A 20,648-nucleotide genomic window follows, 5' to 3' on the forward strand; every position below is an offset into this window, starting at 1 on the left:
ATACTGCTCCCTGAAAAGAAAAAAGAAAAGAAAAGCAAAAAAAGAAAAGAAAAGTGAAAAGAAAAGAAAAACTCCTATTGGCCTAAGTTCTAAATAATAGCTAGGTTACTACCGAGTTTTAACTATATGCATGTGAGCTTCAAATAAGCACCTTTTTATTATGTGAATAAATAAAAGTGATCTGTATCTCCACTAGATTGTAAAATTTTTGTTGTTTGGTTTCATGTCTTATTCACCTGTGTATGGAAATTAATTCAGAAACCCCAGGCATAGAGTCTACCTCTATAATTCCGGCAGGCAGATGTAGTTCTGCCTCCTACCTTCCAAGGTTAAGTTCATAACAAAGCTCACTGCAGGTATAACCTGTGTCTCCAACCCTGCAATATTTGGATATTGCTGTTTAAACAGTAGATTTGGCATAGATGATGGTGGCACAATAGTTGTAAAGGAAAAGAGGCAGAACACATGAGTTTGTTCAATTCTCTCATTCTCTGAAATGACTTGGGGTTTTCAGTTGTATCCAGAATTTAAAACAGTAAAATTTAAGAGTGTGAACAGCAACGTTCACACCTTTGTTTAGTAAGTACAAAGTTGTCCTCATACAGGACGTTTACTGACTTTGGATAACAACTTTAAAAACAAAATTTACTCTTTTCTAAGTGTTATTTGTTTTAAAATTTAAGAAGGGATCAAGAAAATAAAACGTTACACCAGTGGTATAATTTAGTAATTGTCTGACTTATACTTTTTGTAGACATTTTAGTTTTATTAAAATTGTCATTCTGATTTTTTTACTGACGTGAGTCTATACAAAAAGTTGAATACAAGTTTCACTGACTACATTTCTTTACTATTATTATTATTTGTCTCTATTCATGATTAATACTGAAAATAATTTTGTTGTATAAAGAAGTAATGTTGATATGGTTTGGCTGTGCCCCCACTCAAATTTCATCTTGAATTATAGTTCCTGTAATTCCCACATGTTGTGGGAGGGACCCCGTGGGAGATCATTGAATCATTGAGGCGGTTTCCCCATACTGTTCTCATAATAGTGAATAAGATTGGATGATTTTATAAGGGGTTTCCCCTTTCACTTGCCTCTCATTCTCTCTTGCCTGTCACCAGGTAAGACATACCTTTTCACCTTCTGCCATGATTGTGAGGCCTCCTCAGCCACGTGGAACTGCGTCCATTAAACCTCTTTTCCTTTATAATTTACCCAGTCTTGGGTACGTCATTATCAGCAGTGTGAAAATAGACTAATAAAGTAAATTGGTACTGGTAGAGTGGGGCGCTATCATAAAGACACCCAAAAATGTGGAAGTTACTTTGGAACTGGGTAACAGGCAGAGGCTGGAACAGTTTGGAGGGCTCAGAAGAAGACAGGAAAATGTGGAAAAGTTTGGAACTTCCTAGAGACTTGTTGAATGGCTTTGACCAAAGTGCTTATAATAATATGGACAATCAAATCCATGCTGAGGTGGTCTCAGGTGGAGATGAGAAACTTGTTGGGAACTGGAGTAAAGGTGACTCTTGCTATGTTTTAGGAAAGAAAGTGGTGGCATTTTGTCCACACCCTAGAGATTTGTGGAACTTTGAACTTGAGGGAGATGATTTAGGGTATCTAGCAAAATAAATTTCTAAGCAGCAAAGCATTCAAGAGGTGACTTGGGTGCTGTTTAAAGCATTCCATTTTAAAAGGGAAACAGAGCATAAAAGTTCAGAAAATTTGCAGCCTGATAAGGCAATAGAAAAGAAAAACCCATTTTCTAAGGAGAATTTGAAACCAGCTACAGAAATTTGCATAAGTGACAAGGAGCCAAATGTTAATCACCAAGACAATGGGGAAAATATCTCCAGGCCATGACAGAGACCTTCCTGGCAGCCCCTCCCATCACAAGCCCAGAGGCCTAGGAGGAAAAGATGGTTCCATGGGCTGGGCCTAGGGCCTTCACTGCTGTGTGTACCTGAGGGACTTGGTGCCCTGTATCCCAGCCACTCTGGCCATGGCTGAAAGAGGCCAATGTAGAGCTCAGGCCATGGCTTCAGAGGGTGCAAGCCCCAAGCCTTGGCAGCTTCCATGTGGCATTGAGCCTGCAGGTGCACAGAAGTTGAGAACTGAGGTTTGGAAACCTCCACCTAGATTTCAGAGGATGTATGGAAATGCCTGGATGTCCAGACAGAAGTTTGCTGCAGGGGAAGGGTCCTTATGGAGAACCTCCTCTAGGCCAGTGCAGAAGAGAAATGTGGGGTTGAAGCCCCCACAAAGAGTCCCCACTGGGGTACTGCCTAGTGAAGCCATGAGAAGAGGGCCACCATCCTCCAGACCCTAGAATGGTAGGTCCACTCACAGCTTGCACAGTGCACCTGGAAAAACCACAGGAACTCAATGTCAGCCTGTGAAAGCAGCCTGGGGGGAGGCTGTACCCTGCAAAGCCAAAGGGGTAGAGCTGCCCAAGACCACAGGAACCTATCTCTTGCATCAGAATGACCTGGATATGAACATGAAGTCAAAGGAGACCATTTGGAGTTTTAAGATTTGACTGCCCCACCAAATTTCAGACTTGCATGCAGCCTGTAGCCCCTTTGCTTTAGCCAATTTCTTCCATTTGGAATAGCTGTATTTACCCAATGCCTATACTCCCACTGTAGCTAGGAAGTAACTAACTTGCTTTTGATTTTAAGGCCCATGGATGAAAGGTACTTGCCTTGTCTTAGATGAGGCTTTGGACTGTGGACTTTTGAGTTAATGCTGAAACGAGTTAAGACTTTGGGGAACTGTTGGGAAGGCATGATTGGTTTTGAAATGTGAGGACATGAGATATGAGAGGGGGGCAGGGGAGGAATGATATGGTTTGGTTCTGTCCTCACATATATCTCACCTTGAATTGTAGCTCCCATAATTCCCACATGTTGTGGGGAGGGGACTGGTGGGAGATAATTGAATCGTGGTACAGTTTCCCCCACACCGTTCCCTTGGTAGTGAATATGTCTCACGAGATCTGATGATTTTATAAGGGGTTTCCCCTTTCACTTGGCTCTCATTTTCTCTTGTCTGCTGCCATGTAAGACATGCCTTTCACCTTCCACCACGCTTGTGAATCCTCCCACTTCAGTTTCCCAAAGCACTGGGATTACAAGCATGAGCCACTGTGCCTGGTCTTTTGCATTTTAATTGCAGACACAGTTCTTTAGTACTTGCATGCTTGTGAGGCCTCCCAAGCCATGTGGAAAAGAGAGTCCATTAAGCTCTTTTCTTCTTAATTTACCCAGTCTTGTGTATGTCTTTATCAGCAGCATCAAAATGGACTAATACAAAGATGGTTAAAAAAAAGAAAATAATTCACCCCAGGGTGAGCTATGATCCCAAATGATAAAATGAGTTCTGACTTTTAATTGGTTGGTTGGTTGGTGGGTTGGTGGTTGGCTGATTGGTTGGTCCTGCTAAAGAAAAAATTATTCACTGACACTTATTAAAGCACGGTAGGCCAGATTTTAGTCAGCACCATCTCCATAGGTGTAGGGACCATGGCAATGAGGTCTTGCAGTGGAAGATATTGTGTTCAACTCTTAATATAACATGGGCAAGTGGGAATTTATAGCCATGTAGAAGGGTGGAGAAGGAAGGATAGAAAATTCCCAAGAGGAAACATCATGGGTAAGGAAAGGGATGGGTTCTGGCTACAGTGATCCAACAGGATTCTTGCTAAAGATAGACCAGGGTGATTAGATATCACCTGGGTGGTGGTGGAGGATGAAGAACCTGATCAGATGTTGAGGGTAGGGAGTTCCTTCTACATTGACTTAATAGTTTTCTGGCAAAAACAGGATTTTTCAAGGGATTACACAGAGGGGTATAGGAGATATGTTAAAAGCCTTACTAAAGTTTCGTCAAGAAAATAATCTTTGTCATTTGATTTAAACTCTTTCTATTTCCTTTTTCTTCACTAGCTAGGACCTAAACATGCCGACTTTGAGGTTTAGTATTTCAAAGAGCTTTGAAGTTTAATGCTGTGAGATTACATGGGACTATAAGTTTTTCAAACACCCACAAATCACATTTAAATTCAGGCTTCCAACAACCAGTGGAAACTACGCGGCAACTGGAACACATTAGAATCGGGGTCAAGAATGAAACGCCACCACAATGGTAAAGCACAGTGTTTTGCAACTCGACCAGTTGCCCACAGCTCAAGCAAGGAGGGACCAATCTAACAGGAACAGAGACACAAGAAATAGAACCAGCCCCAGGAAATTCAGTATTCAAGCTAACATGCAGAAGGCCCTAGCACACCCTCTCCCCACATATGCCTGCACCATAAGTATGTACTAACAGTTAAAAAGAAATGATTCTATGTTTCTTTCCTCCTAGAGTTACAGCCATCCTTCATTTATCCATTTATTCATTCATTCATTCTCAATTGTACAAGTACTATGTGCCAGGTACTGTGTGAATGATGGAGATACAGCGGTGAGCAAAGCCCCTCCCCTATGGATTTTATGGTCTAGCATGTGAAGCAAAAGTCCACTAACTCGTGACACACGTCACCAATCAAGGAGAGTGCCATGTGAGATGGTTTCAGGCTTCAAGACGCCAGAGCACATCAGCTGAGACTGGGGCCTGAGGCACAGCTTTCCTGAGAGGACGTGGTCCTTCCCAGGTGTGAAGCATGTGCTGGCTTTAACTAGGCAAGAGACTGGGCAGAGAGAAAGAGAGCCAGGAGCAGGCTTGGTGAGGGGGGCCTGTTTGAGGGCCAGGAGGAAAGGCTGAGGGGAAGAGCAGCAAGCTCAGGGAGAATTGACAAAATGAGGCCCCAAAGAAAGGCAGGCATGACACACGGGGCCTTGATGGTGATGGCAGAATGTTAGACTTTATCCTAGGAGCATCAGGAAGCCCCTGCAGGCTCCAAGAAAAATGGTGAGACACTCAGACTACCATGTCAATATGTCCACTGTGTCTATGCCATACACACAGCACAAGGGTGGGAGTCACACTGGTCCAGTTGAAAGGGCTGGGAATTCTTCATAAGTGTGGAGACTTTCAGGATAAAGGTAAGAGGTAGGAAGCTGGCCTCCTCCCTCAGCCTCTCACACCTGGTTACAAAAGCAGGAAGTAGAATTTCAGGTTGACCAGCAGGATACCCATTCCTTGGGGAAAAAAAAAAAAATTTTATATATATATATATATATATATATATATATATATATATATACACACACACACATATATGTGTGTGTGTGTGTGTGTGTGTGTGTGTGTGTGTATAAGACAAGGTCTCACTCTGTTGCCCAGGTTGGAGTATAGTGTCACAATCATGGGTCACTGTAGCCTCAACCTCCTGGGTTCAAGCAATCCTCCCAGCTCAGCATCCTGAGTTGCTAGGACCACAGATATGTACCATCATACCTGGCTAATTTTTATTTCTTACTTTTTGTAGAGACAGGATCTCACTATGTTGCCCAGGCTGGTCTAAAACTCCTGGCCTCAAACAATCCTCCCACCTTGGTTTCCGAAAGCACTGGGATTACAGGCATGAGACACTGTGCCTGGTCTTTTTCATTTTAATTGCAGACACAGTTCTTTAGTACCTAGTATGCTAAGTACCACTGGTGATTCATGAGAAGAGAAAGAGTAATAGGAAGAGATAAGGGTGACCAAGCCTCAGATCAGCAAGCAAACTATAAGAGATTCACAGTTCTCTCTGAAAAGAAAAATATGGCCTGAGGTATTTAACAGATTCTCTATCAGGACTGTTTCTCATATGCAGCAATATGTCTGACTCAAAGGACACAATTTAGTTAATGTCTTAATAATACAGAACTAGACTCACCCAAGCAGGTTGTTGCAAGTCAGAGATCTCAGAGATTAGCCCAATGCTGGTCAGGTTGTCAAGTGCTTGTGAGAGTGACTGGTGTGGTATTTTCCGCCCTGCCTGTGCCAGGCCAGGTCTCATTAACAGCTGAACAGGCAGGCCTCCATAACAACTGTTTCAGCACTGACTGACTGGTTAAATATTAAAAGCTGAAAGAACCAGTGCCCTTATACAAAGGCTGGAATGTAACAAAAGCCCACAAAGAGTTTTGCCTGGGTCTTTCCTGGGCCTTGAAACATGACAAATAATGAAGGAATTCTTCACAGGACCCATAAAGGATTAAACAAGTTTTTATTGGGGGTTTAAAGAAACTCCCCAGACCTCCACAAACAAGTTTTATTGGTGTTCTAAAGGAACTCCATAAACCTCCATGATTTAGCAGGAGACAAGATAAGGGTAGTTACCCCAGCACCTGGACCCACCTAGATTAAGCAAATTTACTGAGGCTCCAGAGGAAGGTCTTCAAAACTCAGACCTTAATTATAGATTAGAAGATGTTAATCACTATGTCTTTAGATGAATGTACACTTACATGTAGACATATAGCTTAGAAGGTATATAATCCCCGGAAAACTGTAATTTTGAGTTGGTCTGGCAATATTTTCCAGGCCTTCTCCTAGTGCCCAGTTACAGAATTAAACTCTCTTCTTTCCTAGTTCATCTGCATCTCGTTCCTGGGCCGTGAGAACAAGCAGCCTGACCCTCGGTTTGGTCTGGGAACATGCCTAGTCAAGGGCATCAATAGGATACAGAATAGAGGTTGGTCTATGGCCATTCCGCCTTGCCCTTTCCTGCCTCTCTTCACCCAGCCACACTTTTCCCGCTCCTTCTTCCCACCTCTCCCACTCATCAAAGGATGAGCTGGCCAATCATTTCGAAATGGGGAATATTAAAAACACAGGGGAAGTGCAGATAACTTCTAGCATTTCCTGTCCCCTCAAGAGAATACTTAACGTAGATTTTCAACAAAAGATTACCATGGCCTAACCGTGTGAGATATTAACGGAGGTTAATGTATAAAAAAGAAGGAGGAAAGCTGTGCTTGCTTTCTCAGCAGGGAAGCCTATGGACTGCGCCAGGTCTGAGCTCTGCGCGCAGGCTGCCTGGATCTAAACTAGGCGCTGCTAGCAGGGTGCTGCAGGAGAGAGACTGACCTCACCAACGGCGTGGGAGCTGGGTGAGGCCTCTCGCTACTGGCTATCCCCCACTCCCCTGACGAATTCTACTGCACAGCAGAGACAGCCATACTCCCCTCTGGATCATAATCCCGTTGGCCTGAGAACTACCCCTGCATCCCCCACAGTGGCCGCAGCAAGCCCCGCCCAAAAGCTCAGACCCGCCTAACCCTGCCCCTAACTGATGGTATTTCTCTACCTGCCCTGGCAGCAAAATACAAAAGACATAAACTCTTGGGAGCTTTATGGTCCCACCCATCAGCTGAGAAACAAGAATACTTACCCTGGTCAACTTAGAGCAAGCTTATGTCCCACTACTACTACTGCAGCAGGCGTTCTCTTGCAAATTCCACCTCCTGGCCGGAAGCCATCCAACTCAGACCATTACAGCCACTCTTGGCAGAGAAACACTGCTCCCAGGAAGGAAAAACCAACAGCTAACACCATTGTCTGTAACAGCCTGGTCCTGAGTCTACCCACATGACAACTTCACTGCTAGCATCACCACCACTTGAGAAAGCCAGCACACTGAACGTACTCTACGACCAAGGAATCGCAGAGTCTACATCACTTCCCTGCCACTTCCACCCCTGCAGGGGCTGGCATCCACTGCTGGGAGACCTGAATATGGGTCGCATCTTTGTAGATGTTCCCCAGCACCAGACAAGAGCCTGGTAGCCCCGTTGAGTGGTTAGACCCCGAAGAGCAATAATAATCACTGAAGTCCAGCTCTCAGGAAGCCCCATTCTCAGGGGAAGGGGGAGAACACCACATCAAGTGATCACCTCATGGGACAAAAGAATCTGCAGAGCCGGCCTTGAGTTCCAGATCCTTCTGCTGGTGGGAAGTTTCTTACATCAGAGACACAGCTGCAGTGCTGGGCACAATAGGGAAAGTTTAGGTGAGCAAGATCAACAATATCACAAATATCGAGATGAAGAGAATTGAAAGAACTTCTCCCAGATTTGACTTCCTGGCTTTTCCTTGTTCTCTCCCCCAGATCCCCTACTGACTACTTGTTGCCCTTCCCCACAGAACCCAGAACATGAAGTTCAAAGGGATAACGGAATTTATGGGGAAGAAACTAGATGAAGAGACTGTCAAAAGAATTGCTCAGCACACATCATTTGAAAGGATGAAGAAAAACCAGATGACCAACTATATAATGATAACCTATGACATCATGGACCACTCCATCTCCCCACTTATGAGGAAAGCCGCCTGCCAATCATCATGAATTTCTTTGAGAACAATATTATTACATAACTAGTATTTTGGGAAAGAATATTAACACGCCTGTTTCCTTTTGTATTTTATTTTATTTTTTTAAAGATAGGATCTCACTGTGTCACCCAGGCTGGAGTGCAGTGGTGCAATCATAGCTCACTGCAACCTTAAACCCTTGTGTTCAAGCAATCCTCCCACCTCCAGCCTCCCAAGTAGCTGAGACCACAGGTACACACCACCATGCCCAGCTAAGGTTTTTTATTTTTTGTATAGACAGGGTCTCACTATGTTGCCCAGGCTGGTCTTGAACTTCCGGGCTCAAGCAATTCTCCCACCCTGGTCTCCAAAGTGCTGGGATTACAGGCATGAGCCACCATGACTGGCCTTATTACCTTTTTAATTAACATGATGCTGCCAATAATTCTGAGGTTTTCTCAAAATATTAATGTCTTTGAAAGAAAATAGATTGTGATGTGTGCCTGTAATAAGAATTCACACTTTTTAATTATCTCTGAAGTTTCACTTTATGGAAAAAACATTCAGAATAGACTTCCTATCCAATCTCTCAAGCACAATTGCATTGCTTTTCAGGGACCATTGGAGAGTGGAAGCATTACTTCTCAGTGGCACAGAATGAGAGATCTGATGAAGACTAAGGAGGAAAATGGCTGACTCTTCTCTGACCTTCCACATGGAACTCTAAAGAGAGACAAAGTCTATACTACACAGGGGCAATTTTATTATCCTGTCTTCCAATTTTTATTCCGCCTTATCACTGCTTTTCCCTAGAAATGACTTCCTGAGCTGGCTCAAATTGTTCAGGCAAGAACTATAAATTACCTTTTCCTCTCTGCATGCACCTGGAAAGTAAAATCATTTTGTTAGCTAAGGAGCTGGGCTCAACATTCTTCACAAACTGACTGAATAGTTGTAACAGAAACCGTGGAACCTTTTTCAAAAGTCTGGTGGTTAAGTCTCCAAACCAAAGTTTCGAGGTCCTCAGGTCAGGTGGCCATGTTTTTCCACCCGTCACCTGGCCCTGTCCTTCCCAGGAGGAGCATCTTCTCTGATGAACGATTGGCAGGAGAACCCCCCGACAGCTTTACTAAAGTTCTCTGAGAACTAAACCAGTCTAAGACTTTGCCTACCCAGCCTGCCTTCCTTCCCTCTTTCCTGCCCTTCTCCACAGGGGTTACTACTACACCAGGCTCTGACAGCCCTGCTCATTTATCCCTCACAAGAATTGTCCCCCAATAAATCTCTTACTCTTACTCTATCTCAGTGATAGGCCAAGCATCTTCCTGTCACTGAAAAGGGAGCAATATTCTCCCTTTGTTAGAGTGGCCATTATATTTATGATTTACTGTGAAACTCAGATGTGCAAGTACTAGGTTAAGTCATTTGAAATTGGTATCAAAAAAGAAAGCAAACATTTAGGTATCACAGAGGCAGCAACTTCAGAAAGATGAGAATTACTGAAACAGGATCTTGGAGGAGGAGCGTGTGGAGAAAACCCCCACTCCTGGGCAAGGAGTGCAACTTGGCCAGGGCTCTGTTCCTGAGGACACTGTGAAGACACTTACTCTGAAGTGATCTGCACACTGGACTCTGCTGCTGCTACAGGAAGTGAATTATCTCGGGAGTATCGCTCGCTGGAGCAAGAAGGCAGCGAACAGACCAAGTCCCTTCTCCTCCTCCCGTCTCTCAGTCTCTATGTGAACAGAGACTCAGAGAAGAGGCACCAGCTGGCCCAGTGGAAACACGGATGGCAGAGTTCCAGCCCAGCATCTCAAAGAAAACCCGAGACACGTGACTAGGACATGAGAGGCAATAACTTTATAAGCAGGCCAGACGTTTTTAAGCTCAAAATGGCCATTTCAAATAGTTCAAGCTAATTTGTGTGTCTTTGTATGTGTAAATATAAATGTATATATGTAAATAGATGTGTGTGTGTATATATATATATTCCCATGTAAAAAAAAAAAAAAAAAAAAAACCCAGGCCAGGCACAGTGGCTCACGCCTGTAATCCCAGCACTTTGGGAAGCCGAGGCGGGAGGATCACCTGAGGATGGGAGTTCGAGACCAGCCTGACCAACATGGAGAAACCTCGTCTCTACTAAAAATGCAAATTTAGCTGGGCATGGCGGCACATGCCTGTAATCCCAGCTACCCGGGAAGCTGAGGAGAATCGCTTGAACCCGGGAGGTGGAGGTTGCAGTGAACCGAGATCATGTCATTGCACTCCAGCCTGGGCAAAAAGAGTGAAACTCCATCGCAAAAAATAAAAATAAATTAAAAAAATCTAAACTTACCTAAAAGAAATAAATCAATAGACTTACTATTGTTGGCAAACACTCCCTCTCCTACCTTCTGTTGGGGACTCCAGGTGGCAGGTCTTCTCTGAAGTCTCAAATCCCCTGCAAGGGCTCTCTGGAGCAGCGGTAGTGCCTGAAGCTGAGGCTGTGAAATGACTGAGAGTGGGATGCCACAGTGGCTGTTGTGAGCTTGGAAGAATCCTCTCCATCTGACCAACTGAGGCAATGTTTCTCTGATGGCCTTTATAATGGTTTGTTTGAAATGTGTGGTTAATGCCAATGTCCAGCATGCCAGATGACACATTCTAGAAAGTAAATGAACAGTATGAGCTCTAAAATCCCTCCAACGTGACTGAGGGAAGCACTCGTCCTTGGGTTGAGTCAATGTAAATGCTGAGAGAAATCCTGGCAGAGGTGGTCCCTAGAAAAGCCTGCCTCTCCAACACAGTGACAGGGGCCCATTTGTTTAGTGGCCCATTGTTCAACGGCCACTCACTTCAAACTGAGTGGAACTTATAGCCCCGATAAGGCAGACACCTGGCTGAGCCAGAAGCTAAGTGACGTAAATAAAGGGCTGCCAGTCCTCCCACACTACCAGGGAACCAGAATCTCAGAATTAAAAAAAAGCACTTAGAGATCATTCAGACAGGTGGTCAGGTAGCTCTTTTGATGTCATTAACTGAAGTGTCACTGTCTATGTATGAAGAAACTGGAAGTTTCTACTACGGTTAAATACACCAATGATCCAGCAATTCAAATCATAGTCATACACCCAAGAGAACAAGAGAGAATGCATCTGGCCCCCACCCCAAGAAAACAAAGTGTGAAAATCTCACAGAAGCTCTATTCATAATTACCAAAAACTGGTATCAACATGTATGTCCATCAAAAGAAGAATGGATTTAAAAATTCTGGTATATTCATTCAGTGATATAGTATATGGCAATAGAAATAAATGAACTACTGATACTTGCTGCTGATACTTGAATTTCAAAGACATTATGTTGAAAGACCAAAGCCAGACACAAAGGAGGACATAATGTATGATTCCATTAATATGAGGTTTAAGAATAGGCAAAACTAAACTATGGTGACAAAAGTCAGAACAGCCTCTGCCTTAAGTGTGGGGCACTGGTGCAGCATTGACTGGGAAACAGCATGAGGGAATTGCCCGAAGCAATGGGAATGTCCTGTATCTCGATCTGGATGGTGGTTATGTGGGTCATATAGAAGTATAAATTCATCAAGACATAAACTTACACTTTGTGCATTTGTCTGTATGTAAACTGTGCCTCAATATAAAAAAACTTGTTGCAATAATGGTCCTCAAATATTGCAGTCTAACCTCTCACAGAACAGAAACAGACCTGAGATTTAGGTAACTCTCTAAGTCAGTCTTGGAAGTTGGGATGGAATTCCCAGCTGGACTGTCCCAGCTGGCAACATGTGCACCTAACATGGGCACCTAGCATGTGATATGTCAATAGAAGCATGAGTCTGCTCAGGTCTGGGGAAGGTGTTTCTCCAAATCTCCATAGATAACCAAACCCAGAAGAGAGAAGCACTTTCCTTTCTGTAGGGAAAGTAACTCCAGGTGAAGAGAAGGAAGAATGAAGGGAATTCCTGGAGACTTGCTCCAGGCATTCCTTCAACATTTCCTCTCAATTCCCCATCTCCATGGGCATCCACAGGACCAGGAAGTGACCTCCTGGACTTGGGCAGGCCCCTGGACGGGTGCCCCATTGCTGTTCTTCCTCCTGGCTGTATGGAGGTGCAACCCTGCCAGAATCTCACCGGTAGAAAGAGTAAGGCCTATTCTGGCACAATGCTGAAGATTTTGTTCCAGTTCTACCCAGGAGCCATGCAAATTGTCTCTTTGTTTGCCTGAGCATATTTACCTGTAATGAATGACCAGAGCTCTGTGCCTAAAACACTGAATACATAAAGCCCGTGTGAATCTCGACTTTCATTTACTTTTTACTTTCCCCTACTGGTGCCCAAGACCATGGCAGAAGGAATGGCTAAGGATAAGGTGGAGGAGACAAGTGAGTTAGAATGGGGCTTTTTACCCCCAGAGGAATTTTCCCAAGTGAATGGAATCATTCTTCAAAAGAAAACATGCGATTTCTGGGATAAGATCTGGAACTTCCAAGCCAAGCCTGATGACCTGCTCATTGCTTCTTACCCCAAAGCAGGTATGTACATGGACATGAGAGGAGGGAAATAGTTGTATCAGCACCTTACGGGGTCATGTAGTAAAGTCAAAGAGCAGAGGAAGGAAGTGTCCTTGTCTATAAATCAGACAGAATGGCAAAGGATCTAAGATTTTCTATGAAACCATAGGGATTTTTTTAGAGATAGAGTAGTTGGTTTATCAAAACTACATAACTAGTCAAAGCCGATTTTTCAGGTTAAAAAAATCCATGTTATTCATTTTTTTCTTTCGTTCAACAATCACGTATCAAGAATCTTCTAAATGTCAGAGACTGGCACCGAACATAGTGATGGGTAAAATGTTCGTTATCTTTGCCTTGCAGCGATTTACAGTACAGTCGAGAGAAGAACATTAAATCATTAAAAAAATCATTTCACAGATCTGTGATTACCTGTGATAAGACCTTAGAAAGAAATGCAGAGGGTGTAATGAGAGAACATTGGGGGTCCTAATTTAGATTAAGGAAGTAGTACTCTGAAATTCTGAGCCACTGTGATTATTACAAAGGGAATGTATTATCAGTTTGCTATGGCTATGAAACAAAGTACCACTAGCTCAGTGGCTTAAACAATGATATTTATTGTCTCACAGTTTGGGAGGCCAGAAGTGCAAAATCAAGATACCTGCAGACTTGGTTTCTTTTGGGGGCTATGAGGAAAGGCACTGTTCCAGGCCTCTCTCTTTGGGAGGTATATGGCATCTTCACATTCACATTGCACTCTCCATGTGTGCACATCTACCTCCAAATTCTGCCTTTTTGTATAGACATTAGTCATACTGAGTTAGAGCCATCCTAATAACATCATTTCTATTTGATTACCTCTATAAAGATTCTATCTCCATAAGGTCACATTCTGTGGTACTGTGGGTTAGAACTTCAACATATTAATTTGGGGAGCACACAAGTTAGCCCATAACAGGGAGCATGGAGAGGAAGTGTTTGCATATGCAGACAGGAGCAGTAGGACTTACTGATAGATGATAAATGGGGGGTGAGGGAAAGAGAGCAGACAAGATTTGGGGCTAGAATGATGAGGTGGATGCCAGTGCCAAGCACTGAGTCAGGAAAGTCCAGAGAGGAACAGTACTGAGAGGGGCCAGGGCATCTATTAGGCAGTTGAATGGATTGAAGGGGGTCAAAAATGGACTGGGGAACACAGTATGTGTGTGTTGCCATTTCCAGATGAGAAAGAAAGTAGCTTGGACTAAGGGAGCAAGAGTGCAAATGGAGAGTGAGAAAAAAAATTGAGATGTATTTTGCAGGTAAAATTACTTGAGATCCGAGAGGAAGGGATGACTCCTGGGTGACTCTCTTCTGGCTTTATCAACTGAGTGGCCCCTTGGGCTGGGATGGGAAAGCCTGGGGGAGGGAAAGGCATGGAGCCTGTGCAGGAGGTGGGCAGGTTAAACTACAGCTCAGTTTGGGACGTTTTAAGTTTGAGATGACCTTTAGACCACTAAGTGTTGATGTCAGGGGGGCTGTCAGATATAGAGCACAGAGGGAAGCCCACTCTGGCTGGAGATATAACTGGAGTTGCTGTAAATAGTGAAATCTCAGGTTAAATGCCCTAAGGCAGAGCCTGAGGCAAGGATTCAGGTACACATGATTTATTGGAAGGGTGCTCTTTAGGGGGAAAAAAAAAACAGTAAGGGTATGTACAGGATAGGGAAGGGGAAGGGGCTAAGCAAAGATGTGGCATTGGGTAAAGCCTTGCCCTATGTGGTTAGGGCAGGAGAGGAAGGAGTGGAAGGATGGACACTTTCTCCGTTAGGAGCCCCGCTTCAGAAGAGGACACTTCTCTAGCAAAGCAGGGAGCCGAGAGACATGAGCGGCCAACGCTCACAGCAGTGGAGGAGATAGGGGGTGCAAGAGGCTGGTACAGAAGATCTGATGAAGTCACCAAAAGTGTCTACTAAAGATGATGTTTAAAGCAGTGGGAATGAATGGAACCACATGGGAAGAAAGCATAGAGGAAAAAGAGGGCACAGGACCAAACCCCAAGAAGCTTCCTCACTTAGACGTTGGACAGAGAAGAAGCCGGAAGTGAGTGGTGTCCTGGCAGCCAGTGGAGTGAATCTTCGAGCCAGAAAGATCTGAATTGAGTGCCTGTTTTGATCGAATTAATCACGTGGCTGTCAGATAGGCACTGCACTTGCTGCTTATAAACAGCCCCAGCCACAGGCTAGAATGACTACTGGGTTTTCTTTCCTCAAGTTGTCAGTTCTATCAACACGGATTCTACTTGAATCTCCTGGTGGCAAGATTATCCCCTGAAAACTTGAACTGCCTTTTTTACAAAGCAAGTCAAGTTATCCAGGATCACACTCTTAGTAACTTCCCTCTAGGATAACACTTAATCAATGTGGAACAAGAAATACTATGCTACAAGTGGGAAATAATTATGAAAAGAGAACTTCATTTGAGTGAGAAGTTCATCTCCCTGGGACTCATGAGAACTGAGCATTTTCCCAGCTCAAATCTGGAAAATGAGAAAGAACATTTTTTCTGAGACCAGCTACAGGGCATGACAGATACTCGAGACATGCAGGAAACAGCTGACCTGATGCTGTAGTGACTTCATCATTTATCCTCCAAACTAAGTCATCTGAGATAGAAAGAGACACTGTTGATAATTAATCTGGGACAACAGAATCAACCTGTATAGACCTGGGCAAGTTGGAAGGTTACGGTAACCCTATAAATCACAAGCCATCCCAGATGCTAGGTTCCAGGTCCCAACTACTACTTACCTAAGTCAGCGTGTCCTGACCTGAAATCATGATCCTCACTCCCAAACCAGCCCCTTTACTTCCCAGGAAGCAGATACTGAGTTGAAGATAAGTATGTGAGATGTTTATTAGGGAGTGCTCCTGGGATTACTCCCCCTGGAAGTGAAGGGAAGAAAGTAGGATTGTCTAGAGGGAGAAGTTGAGCTTCAACTCAGTCCCAGCAAAAAGCCTCATATGGGATGATCTGAAGCTGGGATGGCCCTGCAAAGTTGCTTCCATCCCAGTTGAAGAGAGGGGAACAGAGTGTCAGTCAGTCCCTGGATGTAAGATGTCCCAGGAAGGGACCTGGAAAGGGCTGAATAGCTGGGGGCCATCTGCCAGCAGCATCCCCAGCAGCTGGGGGAATAAACAATTCCATTCAGAAGCAAATCTGGGCTGTGTATCCGGCACCTTTTACAATCTCCATGAATAGCTGTAGAGCACAGTTCTTGCCACAGCTTGCCTGAGCTATGCCATGGCTTGCTGAGTTGCCATTCAAGTCAACATCTGTGCCTGTAATTGCCACCTTGTAGGTGGAGTCCATGGAAAAGCAGACATCAGCACGTGCTGGAAACCAGGCCATAGTGGTGACTGAGAAGCATAATCTAGTGGAACTCAGCTCCCCAGGGGAAGAGGGGGACAGTTACTGGTGAGTACGAGTCATGATGCAAGGTGCCCTGTCTGCGGGCTGAGTTGGGAGCAAGTCTGGAATATGAGGCAAGGAGGTCTGACAGAAGCCCTTGCATAGTGTGGACCAACCAAACAGGAATAGGGTCAGGGGCCACTGAGGGAGCCCTGGTTTCCTGAGATGCTCACAGCATCTACGACAGCAAAGTCAAGTACAAAGGTAGAGTCTGGAGGTAGAGGCACCCATGACTTCCTCTGAGAGGCTGCTGGCAAGCAAGGCCCAAATTCCATGCTCAGAGTTGAGGGGAAAAAGCAGAGCTAGCCTATGTGGAGAAGGACTCTCTGGAACTGTCAAAGTAGCCTGGATTCAGAATTAGGACAGCACATCATCAGGAGACAACAAGGTTTGAAGACGAAGCCAGTGCTGACCCCAGAAGGGCAGAAAGAGAAATTAGTTTTAGTGCAGAGTAGGAACTGACCAGGAGCTGAGCAGCTGGCACAAGGGCACAGTCTAGAGGAGGAGCCAGAGCCATGGCACTGCACCCAGGTACCTCCATCAGAGTACTAGGGAAAGGAGACCAGGATCACAGAAAACTGGCACGGGGCAGCCACAAGGAGAATGGCACCTTCTTCCCCAGGGCTTCCCCAAGCACAGTGGTCCCATCTATTCTAGCTCTGGCCCTCAGGATGTACACCAACACCATCGAAACATGAAGACACGTACTACTTCTTTAGTGCCTGTGACAAGCTGGATTCTGCCTATTTTCTCTTCCAACTCGCGAAACCACACGAGAATCATTAATGTGCATCCGGTTTACGTAATTCATCCGAAACCACCCGACTCATACATCATATATAGGAGTCGAGTCCATTTAACTCCACAGCCCCACACACATCAAATCCATGCTTCCCCCAGAAAAACAGGACCAGGTCAGCCAAGGGTCCCAGAAGCCAAACAAGGATGTACTTTCTGAGGACAGACACTGCAGAGGCCAGGGCCCAGTCCAAGGAAGCCCAGAATCAGGAAGGAGATCGCAGACAAGACCGTGAAGAAAAACAAATTTTACCCTCAAATGCAGCAAAGGTCATTTTTTCATTTATAAGGAGTTCACCTTTCTTGTAGAAGCCACTGTTTAACTTTTCTTGTTTTTTTGAAAGAGGAATTCATTCAATCTCATTTTTTCAGTTTGTGAATTATTTGAAATTCTTACTTTTCTTCCTTTTCGTATTATTGACATTGTGTCAGTTCATTGGTTCTAAAAAAAATTTTTAAATCAAAGGAAGAGAAACTAGACTACTTATTAGCAGCCAGAGCTTTTAATGGTAAAAGTTAGGGTTTGGGAACTTCTGTGATTTTCTTCAAATGGAAATATTTTAAATAATCCCTGTTGTTACATACAATAGTTATTTGTATTATCATTTTATAGAAATACCAATGAATATTCAGATTTTTTTAAATACATCATTGGAGTACGAAAATAAAGAAGTCACATTTCTGCCCTTAACCTTTCTGGTGAGGAAAAGATAACCTTAATAGTTGGTTTTAAATCAATGTCATAGGCAACATAAGTGAGGTATTAACAGGCAAATTAATTTTTTATAGCATGTTTCTAAATTCTAAGTTGCAGAAAATCAATAAATCAATTCCTCAGATCTCTATTCTACTTTCTTTCAGGAACCACTTGGACACAGGAAATTGTAGATCTGATACAAAATGATGGAGACATTGAGAAAAGCAGGCGCGCTTCCATTCAACTTCGACACCCTTTCCTGGAATGGATACGAATGACACACTGTGGTAAGTCTTCTGTTTACAAACTCACAGTCCTCGTATAAAGATGAACAATTCAAGAGTAAACAGTCTGAAAGTCGAACATATTCTGGTGGGGAAAAACTCCCATTAATCCCTAATTCTAAGTACTGGATGAAAAATAACTTTTCTTGTGCACGTGCAAATCTAGATAGATCCTTTCACCTAACGTATTTTGCTTCAACACTTAACAATAGAGAGGTATAATCTCTCTATTAAACAAAGTGTTCAACCAGTTACAAGTGCCAAGCATTAGCTACACAGTTCTCACCCAACAGAGTCCCTGCTTGCTCATGTGGCACCCCCATGTCAGTGCCAAAGGCGTCTGGCACCAAGAACCACAGATTCAAATTTGGGATGCACCATGCACTTCCCATGAAAAAATAATAAGTGTCATAGTCATAGCTAAGACTTCCGTAGTACACATCAGGTGCCAAGCATTATTTTATATATATATATATATATATATATATATATATATATATATATACTTTAAGTTCTGGGGTACATGTGCAGAATGTGCAGGTTTGTTACATAGGTATACACGTGCCATGGTGATTTGCTGCACCCATCAACCCGTCATCTACATTAGGTATTTCTCCTAATGCTATCCCTTCCCTAGCCCCCCCACCCACTGACAGGCCCCAGTGTGTGATGTTCCCCTCCATATGTCTATGTGTTCTCATTGTTCAACTCCCACTTATGAGAACATGCAGTGTTTTGTTTTCTGTTCTTGTGTTAGTTTGATGAGAATGATGGCTTCTAGCTTCATCCCTGTCCCTGCAAAGGACATAAACTCATCCTTTTTGTATTCCATGGTATATATGTGCCACATTTCTTTATCCAGTCTATCATTGATGGGTATTTAAATGGCTGACATTATTCTAAAAACTTTTTGCATATTAACTCACTATTCTTCACAACTTGTGAGGTAGCTGCCAGGTTATATGTGAAGAAATTGAGATACAGAGGGATTATGATTGCTCAAGGTCCACAATTAATAGGTAGTAGACCCAAGATTTGGACCCAGGAATTCTGTTTCCTAAGTCCATGCTCTCAACCACTAAGCTATGCAGTGTGCGTGAATGTGTGTGTGTCTCCTATGTGGACTCCAGGTATAGGTATCTGAGGGATAGAGTGGAATTAAATAGTCCATGTTGGACCAGCATTGATACCTGGTCATCTTTAATTAGACTTTTTCTACAGAAATCTATTCTAGTTCCATCTGAACAACTGACTTGTGACCTCATCTTGGGAAATAAATGAACAAACTAATGGCCTAAAACCAAATCTTGCTCATTGTCTTCTCTCTCATTCCCTTTTTGTGGGAGGAGAGGTAGGGTGGGGGGAACTAGATGAACATGTGCCAGGTTTCCCAAACCGCTCATTTGGTGTCATACCAGTGTGCTTGAGAAAAATCACCAAAATGAGGGTTAAATATAATGGGGAACAGGTTTTGAAAAGTGTTCTAGTCCATACTAAGTGATCTTGGTTTTACCCTAGAGGCCATCTGTGGATATATTTTTGAGAGTCCTCAAGACCTCTACAACAATTTCTTAATTATGATTTTATTTTCATGGTAATTAAAAAATATAAAGTAAGCACATTCTAGGTCACCTGGATGATCACCATGTAACCAGAATTCCGCCAATGTGATCTCATTGTCCTCGTTTGCATTGGTGCCAACAATCCCCTGTTGCCAAGTGGAACTGTGGTAATTTCTAAAGGCTAATGGGATGAGAAATGGAGAGGACACTTAACAGTGAATAACATACCAAATGAAGGCCAATGTAGCAAAGAATCAGAGGTACAAAAGGACATACAAAGTGCTAAGTACTAAAAAAAAAAAATAGGGAGAAATGGTTTCTTATCATTTAGGAGTGAAGAAGGCATAACATGGCACAAAACCCAGAAGCCATTATGAAAAAACTGATAAGATCAACTACATAAAAATTAAAACTTTTTTAAAAATTAAAGAATAAGCCAGGAAAATTTTTGCAGGGATTGACCAGGCTAATGCAATGCCTTCCCCAAGGACGCTGAAAACTCATCTTCCTGTACAACTACTGCCTCCATCCTTCTGGGAGGAAAACTGTAAGGTAAGCTTAAAGCAAAGTATTCAGAGACAAATTTTCCTCATGAGAACATAGGGAGCAGTTTATTGTGTCATAACCATTGCCCAGCCATCCCTACAGTGTGTCTGCCAGGAGCAGATTATAGAACCTACCATCATCTTCTATGTTCTTAACCTCTCATTGATAAGGATGTGCTTAGCATACACCTATATCAAGAAGAGGGAGAGGATAAACATATACTAGGCTCATTTCTTAGCATCTTAGCCCCTTCATAATGCTATAAGGTGGAGGTATCTGAGCACATTGTAGCTCAGAGGTGTTACATAACTTGTCCAATGACAAACACATGGAAGGTGGAAGAGATGGGCTGCAAATCCACCTCTTCATTACCCGACAGCCCATGCTCTTTCTGTTACTCTACACCACCTACTCTGTGCCTCCTATAACCACAGAAGTCTTCCAAAGCTTCTATGTAGTTGGCCTCCCACCAGTCTTAAGGTAATGAGTATTTAAATGATCAGAAAGTGGCACTGAAGGAATCTTAAAAACTACATGCG

At 43.5% G+C, this 20,648-nt stretch overlaps 1 protein-coding gene and 1 long non-coding RNA gene across 2 annotated transcripts in view; one reads left to right on the forward strand and one right to left on the reverse strand.

Moving 5' to 3' along the window:
* Nucleotides 1-20,648, reverse strand: part of LOC144333696 (uncharacterized) — a 298,635-nt gene that overhangs the window by 92,223 nt on the left and 185,764 nt on the right. The window lies entirely within an intron of this gene.
* LOC144333695 (sulfotransferase 1C4-like) overlaps nt 12,613-20,648 on the forward strand; it is a 30,477-nt gene continuing 22,441 nt past the window's right edge. Inside the window, exons 1-3 of the mRNA XM_077958967.1 lie at nt 12,613-12,790; nt 17,882-18,004; nt 20,018-20,115. Of these exons, the coding sequence (XP_077815093.1) occupies nt 12,613-12,790; nt 17,882-18,004; nt 20,018-20,115 (399 nt within the window). The remainder of the gene's footprint in view (nt 12,791-17,881; nt 18,005-20,017; nt 20,116-20,648) is intronic.

The sequence above is a fragment of the Macaca mulatta genome, chromosome 13 (assembly GCF_049350105.2).
Source record: "Macaca mulatta isolate MMU2019108-1 chromosome 13, T2T-MMU8v2.0, whole genome shotgun sequence".
NCBI lineage: Eukaryota > Metazoa > Chordata > Mammalia > Primates > Cercopithecidae > Macaca > Macaca mulatta.